The 17,655-nt window shown below is 42.6% G+C and overlaps 1 protein-coding gene across 1 annotated transcript in view; it reads left to right on the plus strand.

Moving 5' to 3' along the window:
* LOC139277050 (phosphoprotein associated with glycosphingolipid-enriched microdomains 1) overlaps positions 1-17,655 on the plus strand; it is a 149,835-nt gene that overhangs the window by 82,316 nt on the left and 49,864 nt on the right. The window contains exons 4-6 of the mRNA XM_070895062.1: positions 5,306-5,393; positions 7,454-8,031; positions 9,360-9,503. Of these exons, the coding sequence (XP_070751163.1) occupies positions 5,306-5,393; positions 7,454-8,031; positions 9,360-9,503 (810 nt within the window). The remainder of the gene's footprint in view (positions 1-5,305; positions 5,394-7,453; positions 8,032-9,359; positions 9,504-17,655) is intronic.

Genomic DNA, 17,655 nt, shown 5'->3' on the forward strand with positions numbered 1-17,655 from the left:
AGGTGCGGCCTCACCAATACCCTGTACAGTTGCAGCAGGACCTCCCTGCTTTTTACTCCATCCCTCTCGCAATGAAGGCCAACATTCCATTTGCCTTCCTGATTATCTGCTGCACCTGCAAACTAACTTTTTGGGATTCATGCACAAGGACCCCCAGGTCCCTTTGCACCGCAGCATGTTGTAATTTCTCCCCATTCAAATAATATTCCCTTTTACTGTTTTTTTTTCCAAGGTGGATGACCTCACATTTTCCGACATTGTATTCCATCTGCCAAACCTTAGCCCATTCGCTTAACCTATCTAAATCTCTTTGCAGCCTCTCTGTGTCCTCTACACAACCTGCTTTCCCACTAATCTTCGTGTCATCTGCAAATTTTGTTACACTACACTCTGTCCCCTCTTCCAGGTCATCTATGTATATTGTAAACAGTTGTGGCCCCAGCACCGATACCTGTGGCACACCACTAACCACCAATTTCCAACCCGAAAAGGACCCATTTATCCCGACTCTCTGTTTTCTGTTAGCCAGCCAATTCTCGATCCATGCTAATACATTTCCTCTGACTCCACGTACCTTTATCTTCTGCAGTAACCTTTTGTGTGGCACCTTATCGAATGCCTTTTGGAAATCTAAATATACCACATCCATTGGTACACCTCTATCCACCAAGCTCGTTATATCCTCAAAGAATTCCAGTAAATTAGTTAAACATGATTTCCCCTTCATGAATCCATGTTGCGTCTGCTTGATTGCACTATTCCTATCTAGATGTCTCGCTATTTCTTCCTTAATGATAGCTTCAAGCATTTTCCCCACTACAGATGTTAAACTAACCGGCCAATAGTTACCTGCCTTTTGTCTGCCCCCTTTTTTAAACAGAGGCGTTACATTAGCTGCTTTCCAATCCGCTGGTACCTCCCCAGAGTCCAGAGAATTTTGGTAGATTATAACGAATGCATCTGCTATAACTTCTGCCATCTCTTTTAATACCCTGAGATGCATTTCATCAGGACCAGGGAACTTGTCTACCTTGAGTCCCATTAGCCTGTCCAGCACTACCCTCCTCGTGATAGTGATTGTCTCAAGGTCCTCCCTTCCCACATTCCCGTGACCAGCAATTTTTGGCATGGTTTTTGTGTCTTCCACTGTGAAGACGGAAGCAAAATAATTGTTTAAGGTCTCAGCCATTTCCACATTTCCCATTATTAAATCCCCCTTCTCATCTTCTAAGGGACCAACATTCACTTTAGTTACTCTCTTCCGTTTTATATATCGGTAAAAGCTTTTACTATCTGTGTAAAAGCTTTTACTATCTATAGATACTAAGATGGAGGAGAGTGCAGCCTTTCTTTGCTGTTGCTGTTATTATTGTTGTTACTGTTGTAACTGTTCTCAAATTAAAAGTTTTTTGTAAGTTATGTAAATTTACAAATTTAAAAGTTTTTGAGTGATCTTAAAGTTTTTAAGTAATCTTAGAGTTTGTAAGTGATGTTAAAGTTGGTAAGTCATCTTAACTGAAATTTTTACACTTTTTTACAAGAATATTTTTTATTAAAGTTAAGTTAAGTACAAACAAGTGTTAAACTTTTGAATAAAATATATTTAAAATTATAACTGAATCATTTCCATTTTTGTTCCATTATTAACACAACTTTTTGAACTGAAGAAGAATCATTTCCATTATTTGTTCCATTAACACGACACAACATTACGGAACAGGTCCAAACAGTAAACATGGTGCATTTGGAATAGTTGCCGCTGAGCCTTCAGGCAGAAAAGCATTCATGGATGAGCTGCTGGCGCAAGGCTCGAACAGTCGTTAAAGAGGCACGACAGTCCGTCCTCCTCCGCTGTCATGCTCCGGGTTCCGGTCGTTGCATGGCTTCCTCGTCCTCCTCCTCCTCCTCTTCATCTGCATCTTCCTCCTCATCATCAGCCACTCTCACCTCACGTGGGTCTTCTAATACCAGCTGCTGCTGCCTCATGATAGCTAAGTTATGCAGCATGCAGCACACAACAGTGAACTGACTGACAATCTCAGGCGAGTATTGCAGGTAGCCTCTGGAATGGTTCAGGCATCGGAAACGCTGTCTCAAGATGCCACTGGTCCTCTCTAATATGCTGCGCATCACATTATATGACCTGTTGTATTCCCGGTCAGCTTCCATCCGGGTTATTACGCGTAGGGACGTCATGAGCCAGGTGGCGAGGCCGTACCCTTTCTCTCCCAGCAGCTAGCTCTGCCCTTCTGGCTGCTGCTGAAACATGGCAGATATAGCGCTCTCACATAGGATGAATGCATCATGGGTGCTCCCAGGGTATCTCGTATCAACTGACATGATGTGATGCATGTTGTCACACACAAGCTGCACATTAACGGAGTGGAAGCCTTTTCTGTTCCTGTACATCTCGGAATCCTCCAAATGTGCTTGCAAGACTATGTGGGTACAATCAATGCAGCCCTGTACCTTTGGGAAGCCAGCAATCCTGGAGAAGCCCACAGCTCTTTCACGCATTGCCTGGGCAGGGTCATTGGGAACTATATGTAGTCATTCCTCCGGGCATATCGTGCAGCAGTCACCTGCTGAATGCAGATATGTGTTGAGAAATGCCGCAGTTGTGGCCTGGAATGATCCAGATGCATAGAGTGAAAGTGCAGCTGTAACCTTCACTTCAACTGACAAAACAGTCCTCCTGATACTTCTAGGTTGCAGGTCTGCTTTTACTAACTCACAGATCTCGATTACAACTTCTTTGTGGAAATGCAGCCTTCTCACACAGTCTGCATCACTTAGGTGCATGTATGAACGCCTGTCTCGATATGCCCGGTAAGGCCTGCTGCCCATCATCCTACGTGCTCTGAGGTTCCTCATGCGATGATGACGAATCAATCATCACCTCCGCAACACCATCATGCAGAAAGCTTGCACAAGGTATGGCATTGTCAATATTGCCCCCATAATTAAATTGTACCGTGGCAATTAGCACAAAACAGCAGGACAAAATTAAAGCTTCTCTCCTCTTTCTCTCTCTCTCTCTCTCTCTCCTCAAGGTTGACGTTCTAGTATGGACCACACCCTGGTCTGCGCCTGCGCAATAGGCTTGCTAAGAACGGGGAGCCAAGCATTCAGTGAGGACATTTGGGGCAACAAAGTCTAATGCAATTCTTTAATTTTAGATTTTTTTCAAAGTACCACCGACCGAGCGACTCCTCACCGGACTCGAGGGTCAGCCGGCAGAATCTCTCTCTCGCCCGGACACAGGGCCTCAGCAAACACCCCCCTCCCCAGCCCACCCCCCAGGCTGCTTTTGAAGCTGCTGCATAGTGTAAGGCTTCTCATGCCTTCAGTTCGGCTTCCACCACCTCCCCCCGCCCACCCCCCCCCCCGACCCCGGGCTTCTTTTGAAGCCGAGCCCCTGTGTCCAGGCGAGGGCCGGCCAACGCTCCGAACCTCGAGCCCGGTGTGGAGACATTCGGTGGTGGCGTGGCACTTTGAAAATAAATCTAAAATTAAAGAATTGCATTAGACTTCCATTTTCTCCATTTTAAGTTTGTAAAAATTAAGCTTCATGATGCATATTTAATGTCTCCTTGACTCCCTCCAAAACTTTGCATAAAAACAATGGCGTCTTTCTGCCCCGATTTTTTTAACGTGCGCTGGTTTTTCTTAAGTGCCCTGAAGGTTTTTTGGGAGTGGTCACATATGCTGCCCGAGGAGAAATGTAAGTTGGTCAAACTTGCATAAATCTGAAAAAATGACGCAGACATTCGGTTACGCAAAAAAAAAACAACCTAAAAAAATCGTAACTAACCGAGTTACACTGGCGCAGAAACTTTGGGGAAACTTGGAATTTTTAATTTACGCCAAAAAAAGCGATGCAGATTATTGGGGGAAATTGAGCCTTTTAACTGTGAACCGAATGGAAGTAAAGCATAAATTGCACATCTCCATTTTTATCTACAATTTTGTTTTGATAGCCTTCACAGAAGCTCAACTCCATAAAGGTTTCCTTTAGCTAAAGAACGTGAATAAGTGGATCACAGACCATCGCGTTGAATGAAATTTAGCCCCATCTTGTGGCCTCATTAAGTCAACCCATTTTAAATCAAGGTGACATGCCTATACCTTCATAATGACCCCCTGCTTTCTCAGAGGACATACTCTGGCAGCACAGTGAATTGACTTCTATGATTGAAATCCACAGCACTATGTACTGAGAATGGCAGCACTTGTACAATAGGTGGTTTGTGGGGACATTCACTGGAATTTGACCCTCAAACCTGAAATGATCAAATGATCTGTTATCCATTTTAAAATCCATTGTAGTCATCCACCTTCTAATATTCTTTAATAAAATACAACATCCCCACCGACACCTGGGAGTCCCTGGCCAAAGACCGCCCTAAGTGGAGGAAGAGCGCCTTTTAATATTCTAATAACCATTATGAAAAATGATGAATATTTCTAACATAAGCTGCTCAGTTTTACACTCCATCAATGTCATTCTGTGGTTTTGCTAGTTGTGATAAGAAAGAATTTACATAGCACTTTATCGCATCTCTCAGCAATATCCCAAAGTACCTCACGTATACGGAGATACTTCAACTGCAATCACTGTTGTTATAATAGACAAACACATCAGCCATTTTTTGTGCAGTGATGTCCCACAAACTGTAGTGGAATGAATGACAAGTTAATCTATTTTTCGGAAGTGTTGGTTGACAGAGTACTGTTGGGCAGCACACCAGGAGAGCTCCCTGCTTCTCGTCAAATAGTGCTTCAGGATCTCTGACATTCACCTAAACTGGCAAATTTGCCTACGTTTAATATCTCATCTGAAGGACAGCACCTCCAACAATACAGCACTCCCTCAATGCTGCACTGAAGTTGAAGCCTAGAATAAATCTTCAAATACTTTGAACCCACAATGTTCTGACTGAGGTGCAAGTGTTATTAACTGAGTCAAGCTGACACATTGATGAAGTGCATCCTGCTATTGAGATAATCAATCCAATTTCCCAAACTAAATCTGATTAAACTCATTCAATGGTTATGGCAACCGGTAATGGACAAACTTGGGCCTTAACCAGTGACCATGCAATTGAGAGGCAGGATCATTGGTCCCTGAGCTAGAAAGCTGCTCTTTATTTTTGATGCTTTTTAAAATCCGTCATATGTAAGTCATGATGAGGAGATTTCTAATATCTCATGTTTTACTAATAAAATATATCAGATGAAAATGACTTGATGTAGTGTACCAATGGACCAAATATATATTTTATTGATATAGAATTGTATTTAGTCTGTAGGCCACATACAACAGCTTCGACCTGTTAATACACCTGAAATGGAAGTACACGATCCTGACAGGATGCCTTGCAATGGTGAAAGTAAGTAAAAAACACAAAGTAGTGATTTTTATAAACTGCACTTTCCCCAGCATGGTTACAAAAAGAACGAGGTGTGAGGACTAAGTTAAGATGGAAGGTTCAAACAAACTTCAACTCTTCAGCCTTGAAAGGAGGTGAACCAGAGAAGTACATATTATACTCATAAGAATGAAAATGGTTAATTCTGAACACTATTTTAAGTTAAAACAAGACTGCAGGGAAAAGGCAAGTTCAGGACTGATAATCAGGAAGTTTCAAACAGATTGATTAACATCTGGACTGATTTTCTGGTTGGGGCAGTGGAGGACAAAACTTGAAGTGAAGAGGTTAGATTGTATTTTAGGAGGTTTGTAGGTTTCTTTGAAGGAATGAGCTCGATAGGCCAAATGACCTTTGTCATCTGTATTTATCTTTATTTTGAATAGATGCAACTACTAATGGCAAAGTTAAGTGCAAATTCACAATCAATATATTTGACATATGTCATATTTAATTATTCGTATTGCCGCTCTTCCTTTTACCCTGATTTTAACTTCCTTCAGCTGAAAGCGTCAAATATTCACTGTCAAGGACATTGTCGGGTAAAAATTGGTTATGGCTTGTTTTAGGGCAGATAAGAAATGACGTGCAGACAGTATGCTTTAATCTTTCGGAGTGATAACTGTATTTCCCACCTCCGTGCCCTGCCCTGCCCATCACCCCAACCCCCTCACCATCAGAGTCTTATGGTCATGAATCTACTTTTCGACTCTTACATTCAAAATTCCTCATTCAACCTTTGGACACCTCCACAAACTCTCCTGCTAATTCCTACTTGATCTCCAAATATTAAAATTGCTGAATAAATGTAAATAGTGTCCAGCTTAAATTCTTCCCTTAAAAAGGTTGCATGAAAAAAAGCGCTCATCAGTATTACGGGCCCAAGTTTCCACATGATTTGCGCCTGATTTTTAGGAGCAACTGGTGGAGAACGGACTATCTTAGAAATCGCAATTCTCCACATTTTTTTTTCTGCAGTTCTAGTCAGTTAGAACAGTTTCACTTTGGAACAGAATTTTTTCTTCAAAAGGGGGCGTGTCCGGCCACTGACACCTGATTTCAAAGTTTCCACAGTGAAAACGTACTCCAAACTAACTTAGAATGGAGCAAGTGAAGATTTTTGTAGAACTGAAAAAACCTTGTCTACACATTAAAAAATCAGGTGCAGGTTACAAATTAGGCGTCCAGAACGAGGTGGGGGGGAAGGGAAGTCATTAAATTCTACAATAAATCCTTATTTATACTTATACAAATATTATACAAATAAATCCAACCTGAATAAAAATTTATAAGCAAACCATCTTCCTACCTGTGTGAAAGTGCTTCAGCCAGGGAGAATGCTGCAGGAAGCCTCACAAGTTGAGGCAGCCATTCCCGCGGGGGGGGGGGGGGGGAAGGAGGCAGACGTTCGTTCCCACGGGGGGGGGGGGAGGAGGAAGCCATTCGTTCCCACGGGGGGGGGGGAGGAGGAAGCCATTCGTTCCAGACAGCGGGCGGGGGGGAAGGAGACAGTGAGAAGGCTGCAGGAAGCCTCACAAGTTCAGCAGCCATTTCCCGACGGCAGGGGGGGAGGCCGTCAGGAAACGACTGCCTCAACTTTCTGAGGCTTCCTGCAGCCTTCTCACTGCTGCAAGAAGCCTCAGTGCTGATGTGCTGATGGCAATGTGCTTTTATTAAAAAAATTTCAAAAATTAAACAGCTACAAAGAACTACAAAAATGGCCGAGTGCCAATGTTTCCTTCACACTGCGCGTGCGCGAACGCTCCAACGCACACGCGCAGGGTTGCCGGCAGGAAAAAAACTAATTTAAATGGTACCCGCCCCCTCCCACTTACAAAATCGGCGCGAGTGGTAGGCTCTGCCCCCCTGGGCGCTGCGCCAAGCAGACATGGAGCTGCAGGGTGCTCCAGAATCGCGCGTTTTTTTTCCGGCGCTCGGAGGGGCGCCCGTTTTTTATCGTGTGAAAACTTGGGGCCCACATTACTGGATATAATGATTAAATGTTATCACTTTGTGCGTAGATGGTCTCAGAAGTTGGGCAACCAGTATGAACTATCTGCATCTGCCAAGAACAGAACTTTTGGAAGAGGGAGAGGAGGAGGCAGGAAATTCAAGAATTCGACAGAACAGAGAGTTGCCCAAAATTCCTGGGAATAATTACACTGGTGGAAAGTTGCCTAATTTGAGAAAAGCACGTGATACGGATTTTGTTTATTCCCAAGTTAAAAATTATCCTTGTCAGGAGAACTCTAACGAAGACTTGTTGTATGAAAGTGTTGGAACAAAATATGAACCAGATCGTACGAATCTTCAACATGATAGGCAATCAAAACCTGAATGTGGGGTTAATGAAATGGAAGCACCTATCATGTCTCAAAGGCAACTGTCACCAGGTTTAAAGGAACCAGCTGTAAACATGGACATACCAGAGTATGCCTCAATTCGGAAAGTAAAGAAGAAAGAAAAGATCCCAAATGTGGAGAGTGCACAGGAAAAACAACCAAGGAGAAATCTAAAGAATGTCTGTGTATTGTTACCGGGACCCAGTAACCATGGGGAACAATTAAGAATGAAAGAAAACTCTGCAGCTTTTTCTGAGGTATATTCTTTTCCTCTTTACACAAAATTACAAATCTGTAGTTTTTCACATGTATAAGAAAATTAATTTGTTCTTACTAAATGAAAGCTTTGAAGTGTACACCAAATCGTCCTTTCAATAATGATACCACACACTGTAATAGTATCTTGTTGTTTCAAATTGTTAGACATACGATGCAGTCAGGATTCTTTAATAACCATGATACATACTCGCAGAGTGTATACAATGTTAGTGACACTTTTGAATGACTAAAAGGTTTGTGTCATATTCTCGATCTCATCCATTGGTCATAGGGCATATGTGAAACATTCATCTCTCAGAACCATGACATTTAATAACCAAAAGCAACATATTATTGAGTTATCAACTCAACCTTTTATGCCCCTGCTCTCAACATGGTTTTAATGTAATACTCTTAACGTAGACATATCAGGTCTAGTGAAGCATATCAAAGGTCTATGAAACACAAACAGCATTCCTTTTCCCATCTCACTATACACTCACCATGGACTGTTTGTCCTTTCCGTTGCAACTACTTAATAGTGAAAATGACAATACCTGTCAGAGGAATTTATGCAGCAGCCTCTCTTTACATTAGACTTTTCTCCCTTGAGCAAATTAATTCCTCCCCTGTCTTTCTTAATTTGTTTTATTAGCCATCACCCATAGTAAGATGGTTACATTGATGTCTTGTTACTATCCGATGCATCATATTAACTGGGAAGAAATGATTTTCATCCTCCAGTTTCTGTAACAAGGAAGCATTGGCTTGCATTTCTACAAATATTTTTTTCAAAATGAAACATGGCTTATTAAAAATTGTAGATCAGGTGTGCAGCACCGTATCCACGTAACAACAAAAGCACACATATACCTGGCGATGGCTAATTCATTCGAGTGTTGATAACCTTACGGAGAAGGCATTCCTTACTATTGGCAAAAATTTCAAGATTGTTTTGAACTATAATGCATAATCTCCAACAGAATCATTCACTTATTCTCCCACAAAGGCAGGGCTGGGTGTATACTACACATAATTTAGATAAGTTCTTAGAAATGGCCTGTGGGAAACCTTTGCTTTTTGTATTTTAGAATTAGAGCATCTTTTTGAATCTACCGTATTAAAGCAAGGCAATTAACATCTCTTCAAAACATAAAAGTCAAATAACATTGTTCTAAATTAAAATGTATCTGTATTTTAACCTTTTTTAATTTTGAAACAGCAGACTTGTTTGTAAATTGAATTTCTCTCCTTTTGGCATAATCCCTTTTTTGTCAAAATGGCAATCAGATGTTGGCAGCACCTTTTAATCTGTTTTACATTCCAGAATCACAGTTCTAGGATACAAGGCAGACCAAAGTCTATCACAGAGTGTGAGGCAACAAAATCCCTGAAAGAATGTGGGGAGGAGAGAATTGCATGTGCCAATCTAACCAAAGGACAGCCAAATGAAGATAATGCCTGTGTTAAGGTATGTACCCAAATAAGACAAGAACTTTTAAGAAACATTGCTGATCATTTTGACTTAACTGAACTGAACAGCACAACCAAGCAAAACCCCTAAGTTTTATATTATAATTTCAATCCTTTTAAAAGTTTGTGTGCAGCCAATTATATTTTATTGTCTGTTTTCAATTTGATTTAATTGCTTGTCATACTTTGCCATTTTGAAAATGTGATGGGTACCAGAAGTCGGGAAGCAGTGACAGGATGATCACCATCCCATTCTGTTGTTACATTTTGATCAATTTAAAAAAGACAATCAAACTGTTGCCTACAATTTCTCAAAATAAAATTATAAAAGTTACATAAGCCTAGAACTTGCTGTTGGTAAGATTAGTGAATGAACCCTTAATACACTCGTATGATAGTCGTTTGTCAACCGTCTAATGGCAGCATTCATCAATTTACTTTAATATTGCCTCTGCTAAAATAATCGTCAGAAGAATAATATATGAACGTGCGAGTGTTCGTTTGCTAATATTGCCAACTGGGCTGTACAGTTTCCAAACTGCTTAAGGGACATAATAGTAAAGATCTCAATTTATTAGCATTTTGCTAATTAGATGTATAGTGGCCAATTTTCCAAGTCCACGTTGCCAGCAGGGAGCTTTGCCTGCTGCTCACACAGATCAGGAAATTATGGGAGCGCTATCTTTGATTTTTCCATCCATTAATGGTGGGATTCCCTGAAGGTAGGATCCAGACAGCTGAAATGCTGCCAGCTGATGAGGCACTCTGGGAGGGGTGGTGCACAAGAGTCCAGAGTCTGACGAATATCAGGCACTGGCTGGAACTTCAGACTAGAGGAGGTGACAGAGATCAGGATGGGGAAAGGCCATGGAGAGAATTGTAAAATGAGGACAAGGATTTTGGATTTGGTGTGTTGGAATAAGAGATACAATAATTCAAGAAATGAATTAGCATGTTACTGTAATGTATATAATGACTTGAAAGACTTGTTACTGTAAACTCACTAAGGTGAAAACCTGGTTCAACTTTATTCGCGCCCAAAGTGCGCACATGACATGGTACTCACTCTTATATACCAGGGCCCGTGCGCGCACGCGTGCAGCCCAATGACCTCCGACAGTGGCGCCCCCTGTTGTCTAGTGACCCCAAGCATCAATACATAACAACATCCCCCTTCAAGATCTTAGTATCAGTCGCTTTACAAATTAAGATGGTCTGAGGCTTTTCGCTCACAAGTTGATCGTCTCAGTTCAACTCCAGTTCTGGGGGAGCGTTCTGAGTCAGTTATGACTGGAGGCTGAGTAACCGATGGGAGTGGTAATGACCCTATCAGAGACTGAAAGTCCAAATTCAGTCATGACAGCAGAGTCTTCTGATGAATAAACATTGGTTGGTTGGTCACTGACTGCATCTTCCTCAACCGGTTCCGGTTCATCCGTGTGCCACAGTTTTATCTGATCAACATATTTCCTGCATGTTTACCCATTCTTGAGCACGACAATAAACACTCTGTTACCCTCCTTGGCAGTGAACAGTACCGGCGATCCACTTTGGACCTTGACCATAATTCAGTACATAAACTGGATCGTTGACAGAGATGTCACGTGACACAGCAGCATGATCATGATACCATTGCTGATTTTGATGTCTGTTTTCAACATGATCATTCAAATCAGGATGGACAAGAGACAGCCTGGTCTTGAGACTTCTCTTCATCAGTAGTTCAGCAGGGGAGACCCCGGTAAGCGTGTGAGGTCTTGTCCTGTAACTAAGCAATATAGGTGACAAATGAGTCTGCAGTGAACCCTGAGTCACACGTTTCATGCTTTGCATGTTCGTTTGAACTGCACGCTCTGCTTGACCATTAGACGCAGATTTGAATGGAGCAGATCTTACATGTCTGATATTATTGAGTTTCATGAACTCCTGAAACTCAAGACTTGTGAAGCAAGATTCATTATCGCTCACAACAATGTCAGGCAAACCATGAGTAGGAAACATGACACGAAGGCTCTCAATAGTAGTGGTGGACGTACTGGATGACATAATAATATACTCTATCCACTTTGAATATGCATCCACCACAACAAAAAACATCTTTCCCAGGAAAGGGCCCGCAAAATTGATGTGTATCCTCGACCATGGTTTGGATGGCCATGACCAAAGACTCAGCGGAGATTCCGCTGGTAATTTACTTAGCTGCGTGCACGTATTGCACTGATGTACACATAATTCCAGATCAGAGTCAATTCCAGGCCACCAAACATGAGCCCTGGCAATGGCTTTCATCACGACAATACCAGGTTGAGTGCTATGTCGTTCACGTACAAATTTTTCTTTGCCTTTCTTAGGCATAACAACATGATTGCCCCACAATAGACAATCTGACTGAATGGATAGTTCATCTTTGCGACGGTTGTAAGGTTTGGTCTCTTCACACATTTCCATAGGTATTGCAGACCAATCACCACTGAGGACAAAATGTTTCACAACTGATAAAATAGGATCAAGGCTGGTCCAGATCCTCATTTGTTGAGCAGTGACAGGAGTTTCTTCACTTTCAAAAGCATCCATTACAAACAGTAGATCTGCAGGTTGAGGCGTCTCCACTTAAGGTGTGGGCAACGGCAGACGACTCAGTGCATCGGCACAATTCTCAATGCCAGGTCTATGATGAATAACATAATCATAGGCAGACAATGTCAATGCCCACCTCTGGATACGGGACGATGCATTGGTATTAATACCTTTGTTTTCCGAAAGCAATGAAATGAGTGGCTTGTCATCTGTTTCAAGTTCAAAACAAAGACCAAACAGGTACTGATGCATCTTTTTGACCCCATACACACAGGCCAAAGCTTCTTTTTCTACCATGCTGTAAGCTCTTTCCGCCTTTGACAAATTTTTTGAAGCATACGCAACAGGTTGTAGCTTATGCGACTCATTTGCTTGTTGGAGTACACAGCCAACCCCATATGATGAAGTATCACAGGCCAATACAAGACGCTTACATGGATCATAGTGAACAAGCAGCTTGTTCGAACAGAGCAGATTCTTGGCTTTCTCAAAAGCTCTATCTTGAGATACATCCCAGACTCAGTTGTCGCCTTTTCTGAGCAGCATGTACAGTGGCTCAAATAAAGTGCTCAATCTGGGTAACAAATTACCAAAGTAGTTGAGTAGCCCAAGGAATGAACGCAGCTCCGTCACATTCTGAGGTCTGGATACATTTTTGATGGACTTGGTTTTTGAATCAGTAGGCCTGATGCCATCAGCAGCAGTCTTCCTCCCCAGGAATTCAACTTCAAGTGCCATGAAGACACACTTCAAACGTTTCAGCCTGAGTCCCACTTTGTCCAGATGATGTAGGACTTCCTCAAGATTATTCAGATGTTCAGCAGAGTCGCGACCTGTGACCAGAATGTCATCTTGAAAGACGACAGTTTTAGGAATGGACTTCAGTGGACTCTCCATGTTTCTCGGAAATATGGCTGCAGCCAAATGGATTCCAAAAGTACACCTGTTGTAGACAAACAGTCCTTTATGGGTGTTGATGCAGGTGAGTTTCTTCGAAGTGTCGACAAGCTCCTTTGTCATATAGGCCAACGTCAGATCCAGTTTAGTGAACGACTTTCCACCAGCTAGCATGGCGAACAGGTCATCAGCCTTCGGTAGCAGATACTGATCCTGTTTCAAAAATCGGTTAATCGTAACCTTGTAGTCTCCACAGATCTTGACAGTGCTATCACTCTTTAACACAGGAACGATAGGACTGGCCCATTCGTTAAATTCGACCGGTGATATGACCCCTTCACGTTGGAGTCTGTCGAGCTCAATTTCGACCTTCTCCCTCATCATGTACGGAACAGATCGAGCTTTATGATAGACAGGTCTTGCATCAGAATCCAGGTAAATCTGCACCTTGGCTCCAGTAAAATTGCTAATGCCTGGTTCAAACAAAGAAGGAAACTTCTTCAACACTTGAGCACATGAAGTGTCATTCACTGAGGACAACGCTTTGATATCATTCCTTGATTTTCTCGAGCCAATTCCTGCCAAACAGCATTGGACCATTGCCTGGGACGATCCATAATGGTAAGTCGTGAACCACACCATCATACGACACCTTGACTACTGCACTGCCAATCACCGGTATGAGTTCCTTAGTGTAAGTACGCAACTTGGCATTGACTGGACTCAGCTTAGACTTCACAGCCTCAGTGTCCCACAGCTTATCGAATGTCCTTTGGCTCATTATCGACTGACTCGCACCCGTGTCTAGCTCCATTGCTACAGGCATGCCATTCAGCTTAACATTAACGATTACCGGCTGGCTCTTTCCCACAAATGCAGACCATACACTTGCTCCTCGGGTTATGTATCCAGGCCAGCAGTGGACTGGTCATCATCAGCAATGTGAAGAGTGGCAGCACACCTGCTCAGTTGTGGGCGCATTCTCTGAAGGTGCCCCACTTTCGAACAGCTTTTACAGATGTACTGTTTAAACCGACAGTGATGAGGCCGATGATTGCCCCCACAACGCCAACAGAGTGAAATCGGATTCGTACCAGTTGGCGGACTTTGAGCAGCTATAGGTTTAACATAAGCAGTCGAGTAGGCCCTGCCATAAGCAGCTCTGCCAGACAATGACAGAGTTATTTACAGTACTTGCCGTGGAGCTCCGACTCTTTGATGATATCTGCCTTAAACTATCATCAGTCGGCATGCATGCCTGGGCAGTCGCAATGGACTTGCTCAAATCCAGCGTTTCTGCAGCCAATAATTTCCGAAGGATCACATCATGGTTGATGCTGATCACAAAGAAATCTCACAGCATATCTTCCAACGTGTTCCCGAACTTACACGTCTCAGCCAGACGTCTTAGGTCGGTGTCGAATCCCGACACATCCTGGCCCTCAGCATGAACATGTCTGTAGAAGCGATACTGTGAGATGATGATCCCCTCTTTTGGCTTGAGATGTTCACGCACCAGAGTGCACAAATCCCCATACTCTTTGTCTGTTGGACGTGCAGGTGAGAGAAGATTCTTTGAGGCCATAAATGTTTGGACCACAAACGGTGAGGAAAACCGCCCTGCGCCTAACTGCGTCACCTGCTTCCTCCATTTTGTTGGCCACGAAATACTGATCCAGGCGGTTGATAAAATCCGCCCAATCCTCGCCATCCATGAATCTCTCCAGAATTCCAATGGTGCCCATTGTGCATGCGAAGGTTCTTAAGTTACCTCGTTGCCAAATATAATGTATATAATGACTCGAAAGACTTGTAACTGTAAACTCACTCAGGTGCAAATCTGGTTCAACTTTATTCGCACCCAAAGTGCGCACATGACATGGTACTCGCTCTTATATACCACGGTCCGTGCATACGCACGTACAGTCCGATGACCTCCGACAGTGGCGCCCCCCCCTGATGCCTAGTGACCCAAGCATCAATACATAACAGTTACCACATTGTAAAGATGAAAGAACAGATTATTAATACAACAAGTTGCCAGTAGTCCAGAACAAGCTGGATTGAGACCGTCTGCACACAAGTGAATAGAATGGAAAGAGACCAGCGCTGAGGAAGAGAAAGTAAGCCACTCAGAGTTCACTGTAGTTTGCAGCATTACAGGCTGATTTATTTGTTTATCCAATCTTTTTCCATTTTGCCTCCACACATCTTCCTGCAGTTGGCAGACAGAAGAATAGGTTATCAATTCCCAGGCTGAGGTGGGCAGGGAAATAGTAGGGAAAAACAAAAACAACTTGCAAATAAAATTCTTTGGTACTGTTCTTGAGCTGGTCTAAATATTAAAACAACAACAAAACAGCAAGAAGTGGTTATTAAGTAATTGGAACAGTTTAGAAGGCCCAAGAGTCCAATAGAAAACATCTCAGCACATAAAGAAATGAAAGGAGATCTGAAGAGAATTAGTCAAGTTGAAACTAAGAGTTTCTTGTGAGGAACCAGGGCATGTAATTTCAAAATGAAGAGATCATAAGTAAAATGTATAGTAAGAATTATTTCACATTAATGGTTATGGACAAACTCAAAGAATAGAGAATCTGCCTAAATCAGTGGGGAGTTGCAGAGGTTGTTCGTTAAGCAAAGAGTTGATGCCACCTATAATTTAAGAGGTAAACCTTCATTTTACACTCTAAATTTACTCACTTAAAGAACTGAACTGAAAATCCATAGTCATTTCTCATCAAGGGTTTAACATCAAAGAGCGAAGAAAAAATAATTAACTAAATAGTTGGAACCTCCCACTTCGTGAATCTAAACCCTTGTTCCTTTTACAATTATGCATTTGTTCCCAGTTTAGCAATACTGTGACGATTTGATGGGCATTCTGGGTAGCAGTGAAAGTGGTGGAGTGGGGTGTAGGTGGGGCAGGGGGAGGTGGATGGATGACAAAGATATGACTGGAAAACTCCTTTTCTTAAACTTCATATTGATGTTTAAAACATGTTCAATTTAGGACTTCAACTCCTGCATTGTGTAACAGGGTAATCTGATAGATGGGATGGCTTAAACTTGGTAATCTGAGTCATGTTCAGGGGATGAAGATTCCACGGCAAATGTTGAGCTGTAATTATAGGTAGTATGAGAGCGCCAGTGAGAGTGTGAATGTGGGATGTGTGTGCTCAATCTCAATGTGTGATCTCAATCTCAGCAACTTGTGGGATACAATCAGGGACCAAGCCTGCCTTCACTAGAGATTTTATGTATTTGTTTAGTATGCCGAAGTGTATTTTTCTTGCTAGACTACAGCTGTTTACAAAGTGTATTTGACAAGTCTGGCTAGTCTAGTTGGCAGGGGAAGTATACTTTTACAGAAGAAATAATGACTTGCAGTTGTGCAGCCATACAAATTGTATTACAGGGTTGCACTATTTTTGTAAATAAACTCTGACCTGTCTTCAAAAAAGTTCAAATTAAAGGAACTATAAATTGAAAAGAAGATAATATATATTTGCTTTGATCAGCCAAATATTGGAAGCCAAATCCACCTCCCCTCTGATTTCTTCCCCTTGTTGTTTCCTGCCAAAGTATTTCTTCCATAATTGTAAATTAGTGACAAAAATAAAAGCTTTTCCATATGCCTGTATTTTTGCTTTTCCTTTTTCTTTTCCCATCTCTTGTTTGTCTTCCTACATTGGCTCCTGGTTAAGCAGCGCCTCAATTTCAAACTTCTCTTCCTTGTTTTCAAATCCCCCCCCCCCCCCCCATGGCCTCCCCTCCCTATCTCCGTATTCTTCTTCAGCACCACAAACCCCCTGAGATGTTTGCGCTCCTCTAACTCTGCTCTCTTGAGCATCCCTGATTATAATCGCTCGATCATTGGTGGCCGTGCCTTCTGTTGCCTAGTCCCTAAGCTCTGGAATTCCGTGCCTAAACCTCTCTGCCTCTACCGCTCTTTCCTCCTTTAAGATGCTCCTTAAAACCTACCTCTTTGGCAAAGCTTTTGGTCACCTAATTTCTCCTTATGTGGCTCAGTGTTGAATTTGTTGTCTCAGTACTCCTGTGAAACACCTTGGGATGTTTTACAACATTAAAGACGCTATATAAATACAAGTTGTACACCACCGACTGGATTTTTCTCATGAGGGATGGGACTTCTAACTCTGTTCTGACCCTGACTCATTTTCCTGGGTCAGGGGTCATTTGAAGTGTAATCAGGCTTCTTGTTGCTCAGAGGGAGTCCACCGGTGGCGACAAGGTGAATGAGGCAGTGCTTACAGCACCACAACAGGCAGTGAGAGATCTAAAGAGGTAGAAGAATCCTGAAGATGAACAAATCGATTTACATTGTAAGCTTCAGCAGAGGTAAATGTACGGGGGCTAAGGAGAAGGGCTGTCTCCTTCTAATTACAAAGTTTGGGGCCTTACCGCCAGTACCCGGGCTGACCATCACCGTTCTCCTGGTGGTGCCATAAATGCCAATAAAAGGGGAGGAATATTCACTGGTAAGCCAAGCCCTGTCCACAGCATTTACATGTGGTTGGTGGGGAAGGGGCAGCCAGCAGCAGTCCACTGAGGCGGGAGGAGGGAAATTAAAGTTGGCGCAGGGAGGCAGCTGTAATCCTCACAATCCCATTTATCCACCGAATTTGGGGTGGGATAACGGAGGAAAATCCAGC

The sequence above is a fragment of the Pristiophorus japonicus genome, chromosome 12, assembly GCF_044704955.1.
Source record: "Pristiophorus japonicus isolate sPriJap1 chromosome 12, sPriJap1.hap1, whole genome shotgun sequence".
In the NCBI taxonomy this organism is placed as follows: Eukaryota; Metazoa; Chordata; class Chondrichthyes; family Pristiophoridae; genus Pristiophorus; species Pristiophorus japonicus.